The 16,597-nt window shown below is 46.4% G+C and overlaps 1 protein-coding gene across 1 annotated transcript in view; it reads right to left on the reverse strand.

The window, feature by feature from the left end:
• LOC147895062 (uncharacterized) overlaps positions 1-16,597 on the reverse strand; it is a 133,672-nt gene that overhangs the window by 55,532 nt on the left and 61,543 nt on the right. Inside the window, exons 7-9 of the mRNA XM_087384172.1 lie at positions 6,401-6,541; positions 6,114-6,233; positions 5,946-6,001 (exon numbers count right to left, since the gene is read on the reverse strand). Coding sequence (XP_087240298.1) covers positions 5,946-6,001; positions 6,114-6,233; positions 6,401-6,541 — 317 coding nt within the window. The remainder of the gene's footprint in view (positions 1-5,945; positions 6,002-6,113; positions 6,234-6,400; positions 6,542-16,597) is intronic.

The raw sequence follows: 16,597 nt of genomic DNA on the forward strand, positions 1-16,597 counted from the left end.
TAGCCCTGAACTATGAGGATGCAAAAGGGAACAGACCAAGTGGGTTTGTGCAAGTTGGGACTCAGTATGAGTACTCGAAGAAAACTGGTTTTAAGAAGAAGTGGATTAGCAAAGGGAGTGTCTCACAGCCTAGTGGTCAAGCCAAGCAAGCGAAACCAGTTGAGACTCCTAAATCAAGTAACACCAATGGCAGCAGCCCGAGCTTGGTCGAAGTCTTCTTTGAACCCAGAGCAAAGAGAAAAAGCGAGGAGAGAAGGCTTATGTTTTGGATGCCTTCAGCCTCATCAGTGGAAAGATTGTCCACGAAACAAGGATCGTCGGATGGCTGAGATGGTGATCTCAGAATGCGACGTGGAAATGGAGGGAAGTCCCATAGCAGAACAGATGCAGATTCAGCTAGCGGGATCTTCTCAAAGGTCAGTACCTGTTTTGTTGTGTGTCTATTGCTAAGTTAGTAACTAGTGCACCTGATAATATCATGTCAAAGCCCGCAACAACGGGGTATACAGCCTTTAATGATACGGAGTTAATTAAGATGAAAGGACAAGTAGCTAATCATGATGTCATTGTGTTGTTTGACTCAACGTCAATGCACAATGTAATTAACTCCAAGCTTGTAAAGAGGCTGAAACTAAAGACCAGCCCATCTGACTATGCATATACAGTAAGAATGGCAGATGGAAGTTCAACTGAAGTATGGGACCAGAGGGTTACCCAATTGGAGCTTCGAATTCAAGACTATGCTGAGAAGCTTGATTTTGAAATGACAAAGCTTGCTCATGCAAACATAGCCCTGGGTAAGGCTTCGCATTCTAGGAAGAATCCAGCCATAGATTGGAAAAAGCACATTTATCAATTCAAGATGAATGATGTGCTGTATGTCTTACGAGGTAAAAAAGATATACCTCAAGGACCGTTGGTTTCTGTAATGGAAATTCGAAAAGCTCAAGAAGAGTTTTTGTTTCTTTTACAGCATCGGTAGAGCCAATTGATGATTCTTCGGCTAGCACTGATGTTGCCAAAAATGGAGAGATGGCCAAGCTGGCTGATCAAATAGTAGAGGAGTTCTCTGATTGTTTTAGAAATGAGTTACCTTATGGGTTACCTCCAGAGCGGAATGTTCAGCATAAGATTGAACTAATCCCGGGGGCAGAACCTGTAAATAGACCTCCCTATAGGTTGAGTTTTACCAAAGAAGCGGAGGTACGAAGACAACTAGAAGAATACCTCAAGCTGGGGCAGATTCAACCCAGTTTCTCACCTTTTGCTTCGCCAGTGATATTAAAAAAGAAGAAAGATGATACTTTTCGCCTCTGTATAGATTACAGAGCATTAAATAATATCACTATTAAGCACAGGTATCCGATGGCTCGGATTGATGATATGCTAGATGCATTACATGGGGCCGTAATTTTCAGTAAGATAGATCTTAAATGTGGCTACCATCAGATCCGTATTAGAGCCGAGGATGTGCATAAAACCGCTTTTAGATTCTTGACGATATTCTTGTATTCAATAAAAGTATTGCTGAGCATCACGAACACTTAAGAATAGTGTTCAGTACTTTGAGAAAAGCAAGTCTTTATGTAAATAAAAAGAAAACTGTACTGTGTATGGTAAGGCTTGAATATTTAGGATTCATAATTACTCCTGAGGGGGTAGAAATGGATCCAAAGAAAGTGGCTGCAATACTGACTTGGCCAATGTCTCAGAGTTTGACCGCTTTGCGATCATTCTTGGGATTTGTCCAATTTTATCGAAGGCATATCAAAGGATATTCCGAAATAGTATCGCCATTGACTGATCTGACCTCAGATACAGTACCTTTTATATGGGGACAGAATCAACAGGAAAGTTTGAACACCATAAAACAAGCTGTGGTCTCAGGACCGGTGTTAAAAATAGTTGATCCCCAGAAACCATTTTTCCTTGAAACCGATGCAAGTGGCATTGCGGTAGGAGTAGTTCTCCTCCAAGGGGAAAGGCCAGTAGCCTTTGAAAGCAAGAAGCTTTCTCCCTCTCAACGAAATTTGCCAACTCATGAATTAGAGTTGTATGCTGTTGTCCATGCTCTGAAAACATGGAGACATTATTTGTATGGATCAGAGTTTTATGTTGATGTTGATCACGATACTCTGAAACATTTTTGTAAACAACCTGACTTCAGAGGCCGCCAAGCTAGGTGGGGCAGAACTCATGCAAGAGTTTAACTTGACGATTCGGTACCGAAGAGGGAAGGATAATAAAGTTCCTGATGCGTTGTCACGCATTATGCATAATATGAGTTTCACGGTATTAGAGAGTGCTCTAATAACCGAGATTAGAGAAACTCAAAAGGTGGACAAGTTCGTCTAGAGCCTTTGGCCTAAGGCTCATGTGTTCAAACCCGAGGAAAAGGATGACCTGGCATCCAGAAAGGCCAAACATATGCAAGATATACCATAAGAGATGGTATGCTGAAAAGAAATGGCAAGGTAGTAGTACCTAATCAAAATGATCTCAGGCAGAGAGTCATTCAACAATGCCATGATAGCCCATGTGCGGGACATCCAGGAGTTGAGAAGACATATAATCTCGTGAGACGAGATTTCTTTTGGCCAAAGATGAAAAAGCATATTCATGAACATGTGACACGTTGTTTTTCGTATCAGGTAAGTAAGGCAGAATGGGTGAAGCCACCCGGACTTTTACAGCCCTTGGAAATACCACTAGGCAGGTGGGAGAGCATTTCCATGGACTTTATTGTAGGTCTGCCTATGACACAAGGTGGATATGATTCTATCCTTGTGGTGGTTGATCGTCTTACCAAGATGGCTCACTTCATTCCAGCTAGAGAGTCTGTTAGTGTCCCACAAGTGGCGGATTTGTTTATTAAACACATATTTCATTTGCATGGATTACCCAAATCCATAGTGTCAGACAGGGATGTCAAATTTACTGGTCATTTTTGGACTGCGGTGTTTGAGACACTAAGGATTGAGTTGGGAATGAGTAGTGGGGATCATCCAGAAATGGATGGTCAGACGGAAAGAACCAACCAAAATTTAGAGGATATGCTTAGAGCATATGTGTCATTGAGGCAACATACATAGGACAAGTGGTTGCCATTGTTAGAATCTGCCGACAATGATAGAAAACAGAAAGTGCCTAGTGCCGTGAACTTTGTGGTTCAGATGCGGGAGATGCTATCACTTGCGAGAGCTAACATCCACCAAGCTATGGATAGAGCTAAGGCGTATGCGGACGAAAACAGATCCGTTAGAGAATTTAAGGAAGGGGAAAAAGTTTTCCTCAGACTTCCTTCGTACTCCAAGTCTTTGACTGCAGAAGAGTGTGCTAAGTTATCACCTCGATATTGTGGGTCGTGGTTGATTCTAAAAAGAATAGGCAAGGTAGCCTATAAATTAGAATTGCCACAGGGTTGTAAGGTGCACCCAGTGTTTCATGTTTCTCGTTTAAAGAATTTTTGCATACAGGTGACTCACTAATCGAGGGTGTTGTTTTGTTTCAAGAGATAGAGGATAATGCAAGACTCAAACCAACAAGAATCCTGGACCGAGGAACAATGCAAGTACGCAATCGGAAGATACCAACGGTGTTGGTTGCATGGCATGGTTTACCTCTATCAAAAGCTACTTGGGAATCCGTATACCAGTTACAGAGAGTGTTCCCAGACATTATCATCGAGGACGCTGATGCCTGAAGAGGGAAGGAATGTTACGCTCAAGTCGAGGTAACATGACCTCGGAAGGGTCAGTCGACATTTTCCTTTAAAGGATCAATGTTTGTATTATATTTATTTGGGCTTCACGTAAATGATCAAAAAGGAATCAAGGTCAAGGTCCTAGGTGAGGGTGATATGGCACTAGACTAGGTGGATCTAAGGCTAAAGGGACCTAAATGCATTAAATGTGCCTAGGGACAAATGGTTTCAATGATATCCCAAGAGAGGGGTAAATGATGCATTAAGGAGGGACCCTAGAATGAAGACATGTGGCACACTAGATCCATCTAGGGAATTTTGGGGCTTGGTGGAATTTTTTAAGCAGGAGCTTCACGTAACAGTTGATTTTTTCTGAGAGCTTGCAACCACCGAGGTTGGCTGGGAGGATAATCAATGTGCCTATGCCTGTGATTGGAGAAAAACAGAGACGTACCAGATTTTCACGTATCATGAACATAGCGAGAAGATCGAAAAAAACAAGTAATGGTATCACACTGCAAACCCTGGCTGCTGTGCATAGCCCACTCCAAAGCCTCCCAAAAGAAAAAGATATTATAAAAAAGGCTTTGGCCATGCACAAACCCAGCCTGCGTGTCGTGAATAAGATATGGGAGAAAGGGTTGTAACTGCAAGCTGATTACCTTTTCCAAGATCTTATATGCAGTGACCAATTGAGTAACGGGACTCCATTGGATAATCAGATTTCTGCACTTTGGGATAAGGTGACTAAGACCCTCTATAAGTGAATCAAGCATAGCACCAAAATCCCAAATGCTTTATACAGATGAGGTGCAAGGACCACCAATCATGTCCCAGAAAGTAATGAAGAAAGAGGGGGTCGACCCATCTAAACTACGACCTTTATCATTGTGAAGAGCAAGAGCATCGAATACAAGAGTAAAGAAAATTTGTTTATGACTCTCCCTTCCATCTCAATGCAAAAAGACCTCCGTGCATTAAGAAATACTCAGCTCTCTGATCCAGAAGTGCTTGTTTAAGCCTTGTTGCAACAAGGAATGTTACAGATTTGGCCTTTTCTCATATATGTGCCTTCATCTTCAGATGTGGCAGCAGCCCTCTCTGTTATTAGTGGCTTTTATCATTCAATTAGTACCAAAGATACGAGATTTTGACGTGAGCTTGGTATACATCAACAATTAGCAGCCTTATAGAGAGAGAAGTGAAAGCGACTTGCAAATCCTTGGATTCAAGAGTGCCTCTGAAAGGCTCTCCTTTGCATACAAGGCATCTAGAATCTTGATACTGGTAGAATAAGCATGCATACATGGCTCAGAAACCTTCAAGACCACCAAAAAGCAATCCAAAGTGAACATCCCCTGGGGCAATGCATATAATACCAATTCTATTTCCAATGCCTAATCGCCAACAAAAAATATATCAATCTGTGCAAGGATGGGCATATGGATGTCTCCTATTCAACAAAGAAAATAGGAGCAAGGAAGGCATAGCATGAAACGCAACATTTGCACAAGAGTCTTTGCCACTAAACTAAAACAAGAAAGCATCCCAAGCGGCTCTCTCAAGAGAGTGAAGGCCTCCTTCTCTTCCCCCTTTTTAATTAGAGGGTTAACTTCACCCCCGTAAAGAAAATTTCAATTTTGCATGAGAAATAGTTTTTTGCCGTCTTCCACGGCACAGGCCCAATTGTGAGTTTTTAACCCTTTCAGTTAAGGAATGGTAGTTTCAAACATTGCTATTTCCTACATAAGCTCAAACGTGTTTTGGTTTTCAGATCTATATCCATCATCATATGAAGAATGGCAACTGGTGGAGTGCATTTAGGGATTCTTGGATGTCTTGCATGCAACAATAGGAGAATTACAATATCAAGGTAGATCTGCAACTCAATTAGCACAGACACGTATCTTCTTCTATGACCATTTTTATGAATTGTTGGACAAAGCAAACACTCATGGTGTGTTGAGGAAACAAGAGCTTCTGCCATTTGCCCAAGATATCCTTTTGAAATTAAGAGAACAAGGCTTCGACAATGTGTACCAGAATTCTCCAAACCCTGACATCGATGCCATCTAGTAAACAATGATCAGTAAATGCAGCTTCACCTATGGGACAGAGCACACACAAATCCTGACACTCAAGGTAAATTATTGTATGTCAACAAGAAAAGTACCAATGTGTCTTATAGTTGACCCGGGACACATAAGAAACCAATTTCAGTAGAGAAGGATATGAGATATACCTGCAAATCGCCAAAGATGACTGCTCTATCATGTGGAAGATTTGTTGGAACAAAGCCTGGTAAGAAGGCAAACTGTCTAAACAACAATTTGACACGATCCCTTTGAACACAATCATCCTCAAGAGATTTAATACTGTAACAGAAGAAAATATAATAATTTAAGAGTACCATGATAGAGAAAGTTGTTTGATGATATTTCTGCCTTCAAATCAAGCTGTAGAAGACTCCCTGCTGCGGCTTCTTGCTTTAAAACCAGCTTTAAATTCTGTCCATCAAGCTTGATAGAGGCTGTGCATGCAAATAAGAAAAAATGATGCGGTGGTAAAGGATCTCACAATTAGACTTTCACATATGGCCAACTTATGCAAAAAGAACACCATAGAGCAACAAACAAGAAGATATACTTGGATTCAGACATGCAATATTGATATTCATAGATAGACCAAGAGACAAACCTTTAGCTGATGAAGAATGATCCGTAGTGCCAAAAAAAGGTATTAACAAATGTAAGGAATGAGCATGTACGTCCTCCTCTTGCTTTAGGTCATCTTTTCTGCATGCTAAGGCATGCACATATACAACAGCCAACGCCCATACTGCCAAACAATATTGTGAGTAAATAATGTTCTTAAACCCGTAGAAAATAGGATACATTTCCCTCATGAAGAAAATTTACAACTGTGAATAGCGCTTCTTTGACCTAATCTGCCATGAAGTAGACCCAGCTTTCAATATTTTTATTTTTCAGCTACCACATGAAAGGGATATCTAAATGTAACTCAATGCAGAGAGCCAGTTACAAGCACGTAGATCAACCTCTTTCCACACACAAGCATAAAGAGAAGATCTGATTGTCCAAATGCAAGCTTGTTGAGATCTGAAATGCAGGTGAAAAAGGGAAGAGCATCAACAACATGGCACTACAGTGATTTCATATAAAACTTCAAATGATCTTCTAAACCAGGATATCCGAAGCAAAGAAGAAGGGTAGAGCAGCTTCTATTGCCCACTAGGGGAGACCCAAGAACCCATCCACATCTCTTTCTCTAGCTGACCAACCAAGGGGCACCCCTCATGCACTCTAATTGGCTAAACAAGAGGTACCCATATGCTGACGACTCTAATGGTGACCTGTGGCTCCTTGCTAGCCAAACTAGATCGTTATGGAAAAGCATGGGGGTGATGCCCCATCTAAAAAGTCTTCCAACCAGGGGCTAAATTTCAATGCTTCCTAGAGCATTGTAATCTCTCAAATGATGTGAACATTTTCTATTGTAGCAGGACTGAAAATTCAGACATTAACGACTGACTATCACATCCATGAAACTTAGGGCGAAGGAGGGAGAGAGAGACCCTAGGAAAACCATATTTCTTTTTGGGATCAGATTGGGAATCACACTACCTCAGCCCTGCAGGGCGTTTGGGATTCGGGTGAGATGTTAGGCTCACTTACGAGAGATGCTAGGCTCACTTACGGAGGGCCTCATTCATCTTATCCCAAAAGGGAGTTGCAGGAATTTAGTGTCTCAGTGGAAACTGATCAATCTGTTGGGTACTTTGTACAAAATCTCAGCAAAAGCAATCAGCCTACGGTTGCAAGCCCTTTCTTCCAGATCTTATACATGATATGCAGACGGGCTTTGTGAATGGCTTTGTGAATGGCAAGAGCATCTTTGATAACATCTTCTCATTCTAGGAGGCTTCTGACTAGGCCATGCATAATGGCCATAGGCTTGCCATTCTACTCCTGGACTTTGAGAAAGCATATGACGGAGTAGACTGGGGCTTTCTAGAGGGTACCCTTGTTCGCTTTGGATTCACAGATGCATGTATCAAAGCGGTATCAGCTCTTTACAGATCAGCCCATAGCCAGGTTCTTATTGGTGGAGTCAAGGGAGACAGGTCTCAGGTTACCAGATCAGTCCATCAGGGATGCCCTTTAGCCCCCTTTCTCTTTTTATTTGTGGCCGAAGCTATGATCTATTGCCTTAGAAAGAAAGAAAGAAAGAAAGTTTATTAAAGTCTTCAGAAGACCGATGGGTCTATGAGACTGTGAAAATCCTGATACAACGAGCTGTGGTAGTGGAGCTACTAAACGAGCGTCCATACCAATGCAAAATGCAAAATGCAAAAAATGCAATCATCAATATCATCATCATCCCCAGCAACACCAAGATATCAGGATGGATGAGGCAGTGAAGGCATGAAGTTGGCAATAGAGTGCTACCGGCCACTCAGAGGTGCGGTCCTGGCACGTCTCTTGGTTGTAGCTCTGCGTCTAACCAGGGCTACTATGACCCCCGTCGGTCGGGCTCCGACTCTAAACAAGGAGGGGATGTCTCCAAGTGTGATCTACGTGTCGACCCTCTCTCTGAGCTGTCGGATCACGGGCTCCCAGTCACGGTCATGTCGAGCCCTCGTCTCGTTGGGGTCCATGTGATCTAGCTCAAAGAACTCCCTGATAGAGCTCTGAGAGGGATCAACCGAGGAAGAAGTCTGCTCCTGTCTCCATGCTCGGAGTATCCTCTCGCGGTGTCTAAGTGCCTCGAGTCACATATTACACATTGCATGGTAATCCTCCTTAGGTTGAAATTTTGTGCTTTGAACTTGAGTCAGTTTATGTTTCCAATACAATGTTTTCCTTTACAGCATATTCTTTACGCACATGCACCATGGTTTGTGGAGCAATGGGGCCCTCTGTCCATTTGGAATACTCAAGGAATGGAGAAATCACACTACAGAGCAAAGGCAGCATACTTCAAGAATACAAGGCATGGGAGTGGTATCGTGCGAAGCAATGCACTACACGAAATGTTCGATTGGTTTTATAGATGGTCTGGGTAGGAGAGAAAATGGGCTAAAATCCCATAACTATCTTTGAAGAGGCAGTGGAAACGTCCTCGGATCTCATAGTACACAGGACACCTGAAGATGAAATGCTCCTCTGTCTCAACCTCCTGTATGTCACATAGTGTGCATATGCACCGCTCCCTGGGTAGTCGCTCTGCTCTGCCGCTCTCGATGCGAAGTCTGTGTGAAGAGACCCGGAACTGCCCAAGAGAGATCCTCATCGAGTGGGGTAGGTGAATCTGTGTGTATCCTGGTGGGTCAATGAAACCCTCTGCTGTGATATGTAAGAAGCGATCTCTGTAGAAGCTAAGCTTCACTGGGAGTTCACTCCATTCCAACCAGGTCCGAAAAGTGTGTACCTGTAGTAGATCCTCACGGATAAGCTAGTTGACCTCGTGTGATAAGAGGGGAGAGAACGGAGCATCCATGCTATTCTGGAAGGGAGGTAGTCTATCCATGTGGAGCCCTAGTCGCTCAAACCATCTCTCTGTACGTGCATACCAACACCTCTGATCTCCTCCTGCTACAAGTGCCATAGAAGAGGATAGAGCTATCCATGGTAGCCTGCTACGCCCCGAGGTATAATTCCCATATTCCCTAACTCGATACAGATATGTGATGACCTGAAATGCAGCATCTAGCTGTAAAGGGGGTGACCCAAACTCAGCCTAAATGATCTGATGAGGACCGGATGACTTACCATGAATCCTCCATGACAGCATGAGAACTTGTAGCCACTCCACACGGGCCCACTCTGTATCCGACAAGTCTGGCCCCCAACAAGGGCTGCCGTACATCCCCGCTAGGTGAGCCAAGGAGTCAAAAAGCAACCCTTGGTACGTGGATCCTGAAAGTGTGAGCGGAAGCACTGCCTCTCTAGCCTGGCCAATGAGGCATACGCTCTACTCAAGCATGCCTGCATCGCGGGTCTCATAGTGAAGCTCGGTCCGGAGAAGATAACCCCAAGATAAGTGTATGATGAAACTATCTCAACAGATGACCCCGCAAATGTGAACTGCTCCTGACGCATGATGGCTCGAGATGTATTGAAGATCATGACCTTGGTTTTACCCAAGTTGACCTTCAAATCATGAGACTCACAAAAGGACTGTAGTGCGTCTAGGTGTCTCTGAAGCCCCTCTGCTGAGGAAGACAAGAGAGCCACGTCATCTGCATAGAGCAAAATCTAGATCAGCGTGCCCGCAAGAGAGCAACCTACACCCCCCTATGTCTGCATCACTGTCTCAAGCTCGTCAATGTAGAGGCCAAACAAGGTAGGCGACAAAGGACACCCTTGTTTGACCCAATACTCATGATCTCGTCTGTCCGCCCGGATCCTGCCCGAACTCTGCCAGAAACTCTCTCATAGAGTGCCATGATAGCCCAAATGATCTCCTGGTCATAACCTAAGTCATGTAGGCGCCGTATGAGGCGGGCTCTCGAGACCGTGTCAAATGCCTTGCGAAAATCCACAAAGCAACAATAAACCCTCTGCTTCCGTGACCTCGCCTCCTCGATGATACATCTGAGCGTCAAAATGCGGTCCATGGTTCCATGATCACGCCGGAATCCAGCCTGTCCTGCTGCTCTGAGTCCTCAACACTCTGCAAGTCTGCTAACCTCGGAGTCAAGTACTGATGCATAAATCTTGGACATGACATGTCCAATCATAATGGTCCTGTAGTTCTCCGGGCTCATGGAATCCCCTGCCTTGTGGATGGGTGAGATAGTGTTAATGGTCCAAGTGTGTGGAAATCCCAAACAAACCGCTTCATTAAAAAGCTTTGCTAAGATCGGGGCTAGGAGATTAATCCCATATGCAATGAACTCAGCGCATAGTCCCTCCTGATCCTTCGCTCGGCCATTATGAAGTTTCATTACAGCATCCTTTACCCCTCCTCTAGTGAAGAGGGTGCAGGATGTGGGACGAGGCATGTGTGAGAGGCTAGGGATTGGGCTGATTTGGGATGTCATAAAGTGTGCGTACATAATCAAACCAGATCTGGGTGTCAGTGAGTGGCGGAGGGGACCGTCCTTCTAGAAATTTCTGCCAGAAGTCCTTAGAGTTGTTACTAAACAAAATGTTCAGTAGCTCCTTCTCATCTCGACGAACGAAGTCTAGTTTCTTCCTCCGTACCAGTCTACCAAGTGCGCTTGGAAGACTGTTTTTGGTTTCGAATCTGAGTTGACGGCGTAAGGCCTTACACTCATCATCGTACCAACTATTACAGGGTACGGTTCCAGGGGGTGGTGGGCGGGTGGAGCGGGTGGTGTGGGGAAAAGCGTGAATGGCAGCCTCGTGTAGTGAGCGGGTGACAAGGGCAGCACGATCCTCTAAAAGGGGTATGAAGTCAATATAAGCTAGAAGTATGTACAGACGGCCAGAGTAAGAAGGTGAGTGATCTCGATCAAAGCGTATATCGTGGTAGGTGGAATAAGCACTGAGTGGGGTGGAAGATGCTGTGCGAAGGGAGGTGGAGATGCGAAAGAAAAGGTATGTATGATCAGCCCCTGGGGGGAGAGGTGCTACAGTGAAGTCAGTGATGCGAGATGTGAAGACAAGGGATCCCATGATGTAATCAACAACACTGGAGTCCCCCCCATGTGGAAAGCATGTGAAACCACCTGAAGCGGGCCATCTGTCAAGACCATTATAGATAATGAGTCAACATCTGCCAGTAGAGTGGAATCATCTGTGAAATCAAGAAGTGGTACCTGACGGGCCCTTGTCCTCGCGTTGAAGTCCCCCACTAGAAGGACTTCTCCGCGGCTAGAAAAGTCAACGATGGACTGATAAAGGGCAGCAAATGGGGATGTCTCATCATCACCTCGAATATCTCTGGCAAAGTGGGAGGTCTCCGGGGGGAAGTAGCAAACTGCGACAAACAGATCCTAGCTATCCATGTGTCATATCCGGATCCAAAGAAATCTAGAATGTGTATCTCTCTGCTCTACTGAAATGCTCTACTGAAATGATCCCCCGAAGTGTGGATTTGAAAAGGACTGCAACTCCACCTGAACCTCGAACTCCTCCTGTACCCCTCGTCTCATCTCTGTAGGCAGACTCCCATGTATATCCACTGACTATTGAAAGAGGGCGCTCTAGACTCTGGTGTGTCTCTGTATAGAAGACTATGTCGTGGCCTGTATAGGATTCCGAGAAGTTCCTTGGTTCTGACCATAAGGTACCATTACAGTTCCAAATGGTGCAGGATAGGGTCTCGGATATCTGAGTCTCATAGACCCCGCTTCCCTATGTAGGGGAGGGGGCAGGTGTCCTACGGGGGCCTGTAAGAAGTCGTCCCTCTCATACCACTGCCCACTTCCCCTCCTTCCGGGCCTGATCCCGCTGCTACAACAAAGAGCGCCTCTCCTCAACCTCTAGAGGTGTGAGGTCCTCATCCATAGAGATCGCTGGCTGATCTTGAAGGACTGACCTGCGTTGTAGAGCTGAAAGTCGTGCCTGAGTGTCATGAAATCGTATGATCAGGGGTTGCTCTCGGTTGGGATCTCTCCCCACCTGCCATGCCCTCTCTATCCTATGCTCAGCCACACCCAGGGTAGCGATCACAAACGCAGTCGCATCTACCATCGGTGTAGCCTCAGTGCGTGGGATCCCGCGTACTCTGATGTTGAGAGCCTTACTGGCTCTCTGCTGCTGCTCCGCTGCTCCATGAGGGTAACCGAAACGGTGACCCTTGCAGGTTCCCATTTGACCACGTCAACCCATCTAGAAGTCTGCTCAATAGCAGATTGCATGCTCGCAATCTGTGCCTTGACCACCGAGGTACTCCCTGGGGCAGTGTGTATGGCTGTGACCTCCTGTCGGAGCTGCATGATATCCTGTATGAGTCCCTGAATAAGACCCGCCTGCTCCCGAATGGCCCTAGCCTACTCCTGTATGATGCGGCTCTGCTCTTGGTTAAAGCGGACCTGCTCCCGTGCGAAGCGAGCCAGCTCCATCTCACGCTCACGAAAACTATGTATCTCTATGAGTAGGGTCTCACGGGCCTCTGGTGTATCAGTCCACCCATGTCCGTGCTAAAACTGTGGTGACTGTGGCATGAAAGAGTGGGACTCAGTCCGAAAACTGGACGGTGGCTGAGTGAGGAACGGAGATGACAGTGGAATGGATGAGGCAGTCCCAACGGGGTGTGGGAGGGTGGGCTGACTGAGAGAGAGAGGCGAGAGTGAAGCGTAATGCGGCACAGTGTACGACACCTCCGAAGTAGGGGTCATAAGCTGTGCGAGAGCTGTAACAGGAGAAGAGGGAAAGGGAACAACAGCCGGCGCCATGGGCATGAGTATGTCACTAATCGTAGATGTAGATGGGGCTGAGACTGGAACTAGAGCTGGGCCTGAAGCGGGGACTGAAGTCGAACTAGAGACATAGATAGAGGGAGCTGAGGTTGGAGCTGAAAACGAAACTGACACTGTAGCGGGAGTTGAGGTTGAGGTTGAGGTAGAGATAGAGGCTGAAGAAGCTGAGGCGGGTCCTACCTTTGCCTTGCTATCTACCCCGAGTCCACTTCGGTTCTAACGTGTGTTCACATCCTCCAAATTCAGTTGTGTCGTTTGCTTTTTTTTTGTTGTTGTTTCTATTTTCGTCTTTCTTGGCTTTGTCCCCTATTTCTCTTGGGGTGCGAGTGCAAATCTTAGTGTTAGTGTTCAGCCGGGAGTGGGAGCACCGGTTTCCCCCCCATAATGGGAGGCACGTCCAGTGCGAGGTGGTGGAGAGGTAGGGCGGAAGCCTGAAGTGGAGAGGCAGCCAAGAGGTGGAGAAGGAGAAGAGGCTAAGATGGCGAGGATTTTTATTTTTTTATTTTTTTATTTTTTTTAAAGGTAAATTTTTTTTGGGGGGGGGGGGGGGGGGGTTGAAAGGTGGCGAGGGGAGCAGAGAAGGGGGGGGGCGGTGGATGAGCAGAAAAGGAGGGAGGGAGGTGGCTGAGTGAGGGGGTAGTGGGGAGCAAGGGGTGGCTGAGGGGAGCGAGGGGTTGAGCAGGGGTAGCGGTGAGCGAGGGGAGAGGGAGCGTGAGCGTGAGCGTGAGTGAGGGGCGAGGGAGCGGGAGCGAGGAGCAAGGAGCTGAGCGTGAGCGAGGGAGCAGGGAGCGGGAGCGAGGAGCAACAGGGGGCTAAGCGAGGGAGCGCTGAAGGTGAGCAGCGGGGGGCTGAGCGAGGGAGCGGAGAGAGAAAGGGAGCGGGGGGTAGCGGGGGGGACTGAGCGAGGGAGTGCTGAGCGTGAGCAGCAGGGGGGCTGAGCAAGGGAGCGTGAGCGTGAGCCGAGAGAGAGAGAGAGAGAGAGAGAGAGAGAGGCTGAGCGGTGAGGAGGGGCTTGAGGCAGAGAGGCTTGAGCGACGGAGGTGGAGAGGCTGAGCGACGGAGGTGGGAGGCTGAGCGACGAAGGGAGGGGCTAGCGACGGGAGAGGGAGGCTAGCGACGGAGAGGCTAAGCGGGGAGGCTAGCGATGGAGGTGGAGAGGCTAAGCGACGGGGAGGCTGAGTGACGGTGAGGCTAGCGACGGAGGTGGAGAGGCTGAGCGACGGGAGAGGGAGGCTGAGCAACGGAGAGAGGGGGACGGGGCCACCAAGGGCATAGAGCTCAAGTTGATATTATACGGCTGAGGCTTCCATTGAGGCAGGAGAATGATCTCTTGGATAGTGAGTTGGCAAATGACACGCTTTTAGGAACCACGAAGTCCACTTGGTTGGGAGCTTTCACGGGGACGGGTATTCCTTTACAGGTTATTGCCTTGCAGGATGCACATGAGAAGACCCTTGTCTTTGATATTCAGTCAGGAGGCAAACTTCTCAGATCTTCAGATGATATTCTTTTGGAGGTCGCCTCCCAGCCTATTAGGATTGCAGGTCACATGGAGTGGGGCACGGACTCATAGTGGTATCTTGATCCTGACCCTGTTCTCCTGGCATTTGGGTCTTGGAGACTCTGGTTATATGGTGGTTCCCCCATTAGGTTCTTGCAGTGGGACCCAGGGGAGTGATGAAGGGCACCGAGAGAAGAGCATCCCCTTCTTTCGTTACACAGAAATGCCAGGAGATTTCATCTTAGCGGTAGAGGTTGGAGGCCCTCCAGAGCTCCTCATTGGGATAGTTTTCAGATTTCTGCAGAGGTGCAGAAAAACTTTTGAAGAAGGCTCTGGAAATCCCTTAGCAATAGAAAGATCACTCTTTTCTTTTGGCTTAGAGTTAGTTCAGCATTGCCTCTGGGAGTGCAGACAGGCAAGGACGATCTGGAAGGGTGTTGCAAGGATATTTAGCATATTTCATAGAGCACCCTTCTTTATGACTTGGGGATCAATGGCATGGTTATCTCTTACTCGCCCTCGGGTGTTTTTCGAGGGATGTAAGTCAGACTCAGCCTTCATTATACGACGACACTCTGTGGAGTCATGTTCTCTCCATTATGTTCCCTTCACTCCTTTCAGAGCTGCTTATGCCTCAGTAGACACATCATGGGAGATTCTAGCTAGCATTGCAGCTTGGCATACTTGGAGGGCCAAATGTACGGAGGCGATGGAGGGTTCCCACGTTCACCCTTCCCAGTCTATAGCCAATATATGAACTGATACTATACACACACTAATGGCCATCTGGGCGAGCATGCAGGGATCCTCCAAAGCAACTACAGCCAAAAGAGATACCTTCTTCAGAGTTTGGAGAGGATCTCCTTTCTTCTCCGAGTCTCCTTCAGGGTTGAGGTGGCATTTTCAACCTCCCCCTTGAATTTTTGTTAGCTCTTTATGAGCTGGTTTTTTTTTCTCATGCATGGCATGATGTACTCCCGCATTAAAGCTTGCTCTTGTGGTTTTCATTCATACTTAATGAAGTGATCTTTTTGGGGGGAAAAAAACTGCCCAACACACCACCTTCCCAAAAAAACTACGTATGCCCTTTCTCTTCACGCCCTCTCCATCCTGATTCCAAATCTTCTAGATGCTTTTCATTTATACATGGACTTAACCCCTTTATTAATCTAACCACCCTATCCCCCATGGAAATGTCATTTTCCTGTCCCCGAGATTGATGAAGAAGCTTGTATGCCATGCCACCTCCTTTTCAAGTGGTTTTTCTGCATATTATTCCTTTGAGCATGATCCATTCAATGACTCCACCCCTTAGTATTTTTGCCTAAACATAGCTACTTTCAAACTTGGCCACATCATTGAAGTAAGCCTACATGCTATAAAGAGACCCAAAAGAAATCCACAACCACTCCGCATAGCCTGCTTTTGCACACGAGAATCAGGTTCAACATGATTAGATATGGACCTCCTGCTGTCTACAAGTGTTTTTTCCTCTGCTCTACATGCTGCATCCAATGCATGTACCATTTCAAGAGATGCCTTTGATTCTTTCTCATAATACACATGGAAGGCCTCATTCTCAAGTAGTATTTCATGATCTTATCATCTACAATGGTCTGGAGAGATGGCCCTCTTTCGGTGGGCTCACTTGTTTCCCGTATGGAGGAGGGTCCGGTGCAGTTGACTATCTCATGGGCTCCCCTACCTTTGCCTCTCACATCACACGCTTCTCTATCCTGCTACCCCCACCTGGAGCTGATCATACATACCTATTTTTTAGCCTGTCCATCCCACTGAGCACACCCCATTCTGCTTACACCACTTTCCAAGAGATCCCCATAGCAACCTTGTCCTACATCCTGCTCACACTTTACCACCCATGATATCAAACGCTCACCTCTCAAGCTACACAATGGCCGAGCCAATGACCATGAGGGACTATGTTCTAAGTACATTGCACATGCGCTTAGTATTCTAGTCC

The sequence above is a fragment of the Dipteris shenzhenensis genome, chromosome 13 (assembly GCF_047967505.1).
Source record: "Dipteris shenzhenensis isolate YYH24624 ecotype China chromosome 13, Dip_SZ_1.0, whole genome shotgun sequence".
Classification (NCBI taxonomy): domain Eukaryota; kingdom Viridiplantae; phylum Streptophyta; class Polypodiopsida; order Gleicheniales; family Dipteridaceae; genus Dipteris; species Dipteris shenzhenensis.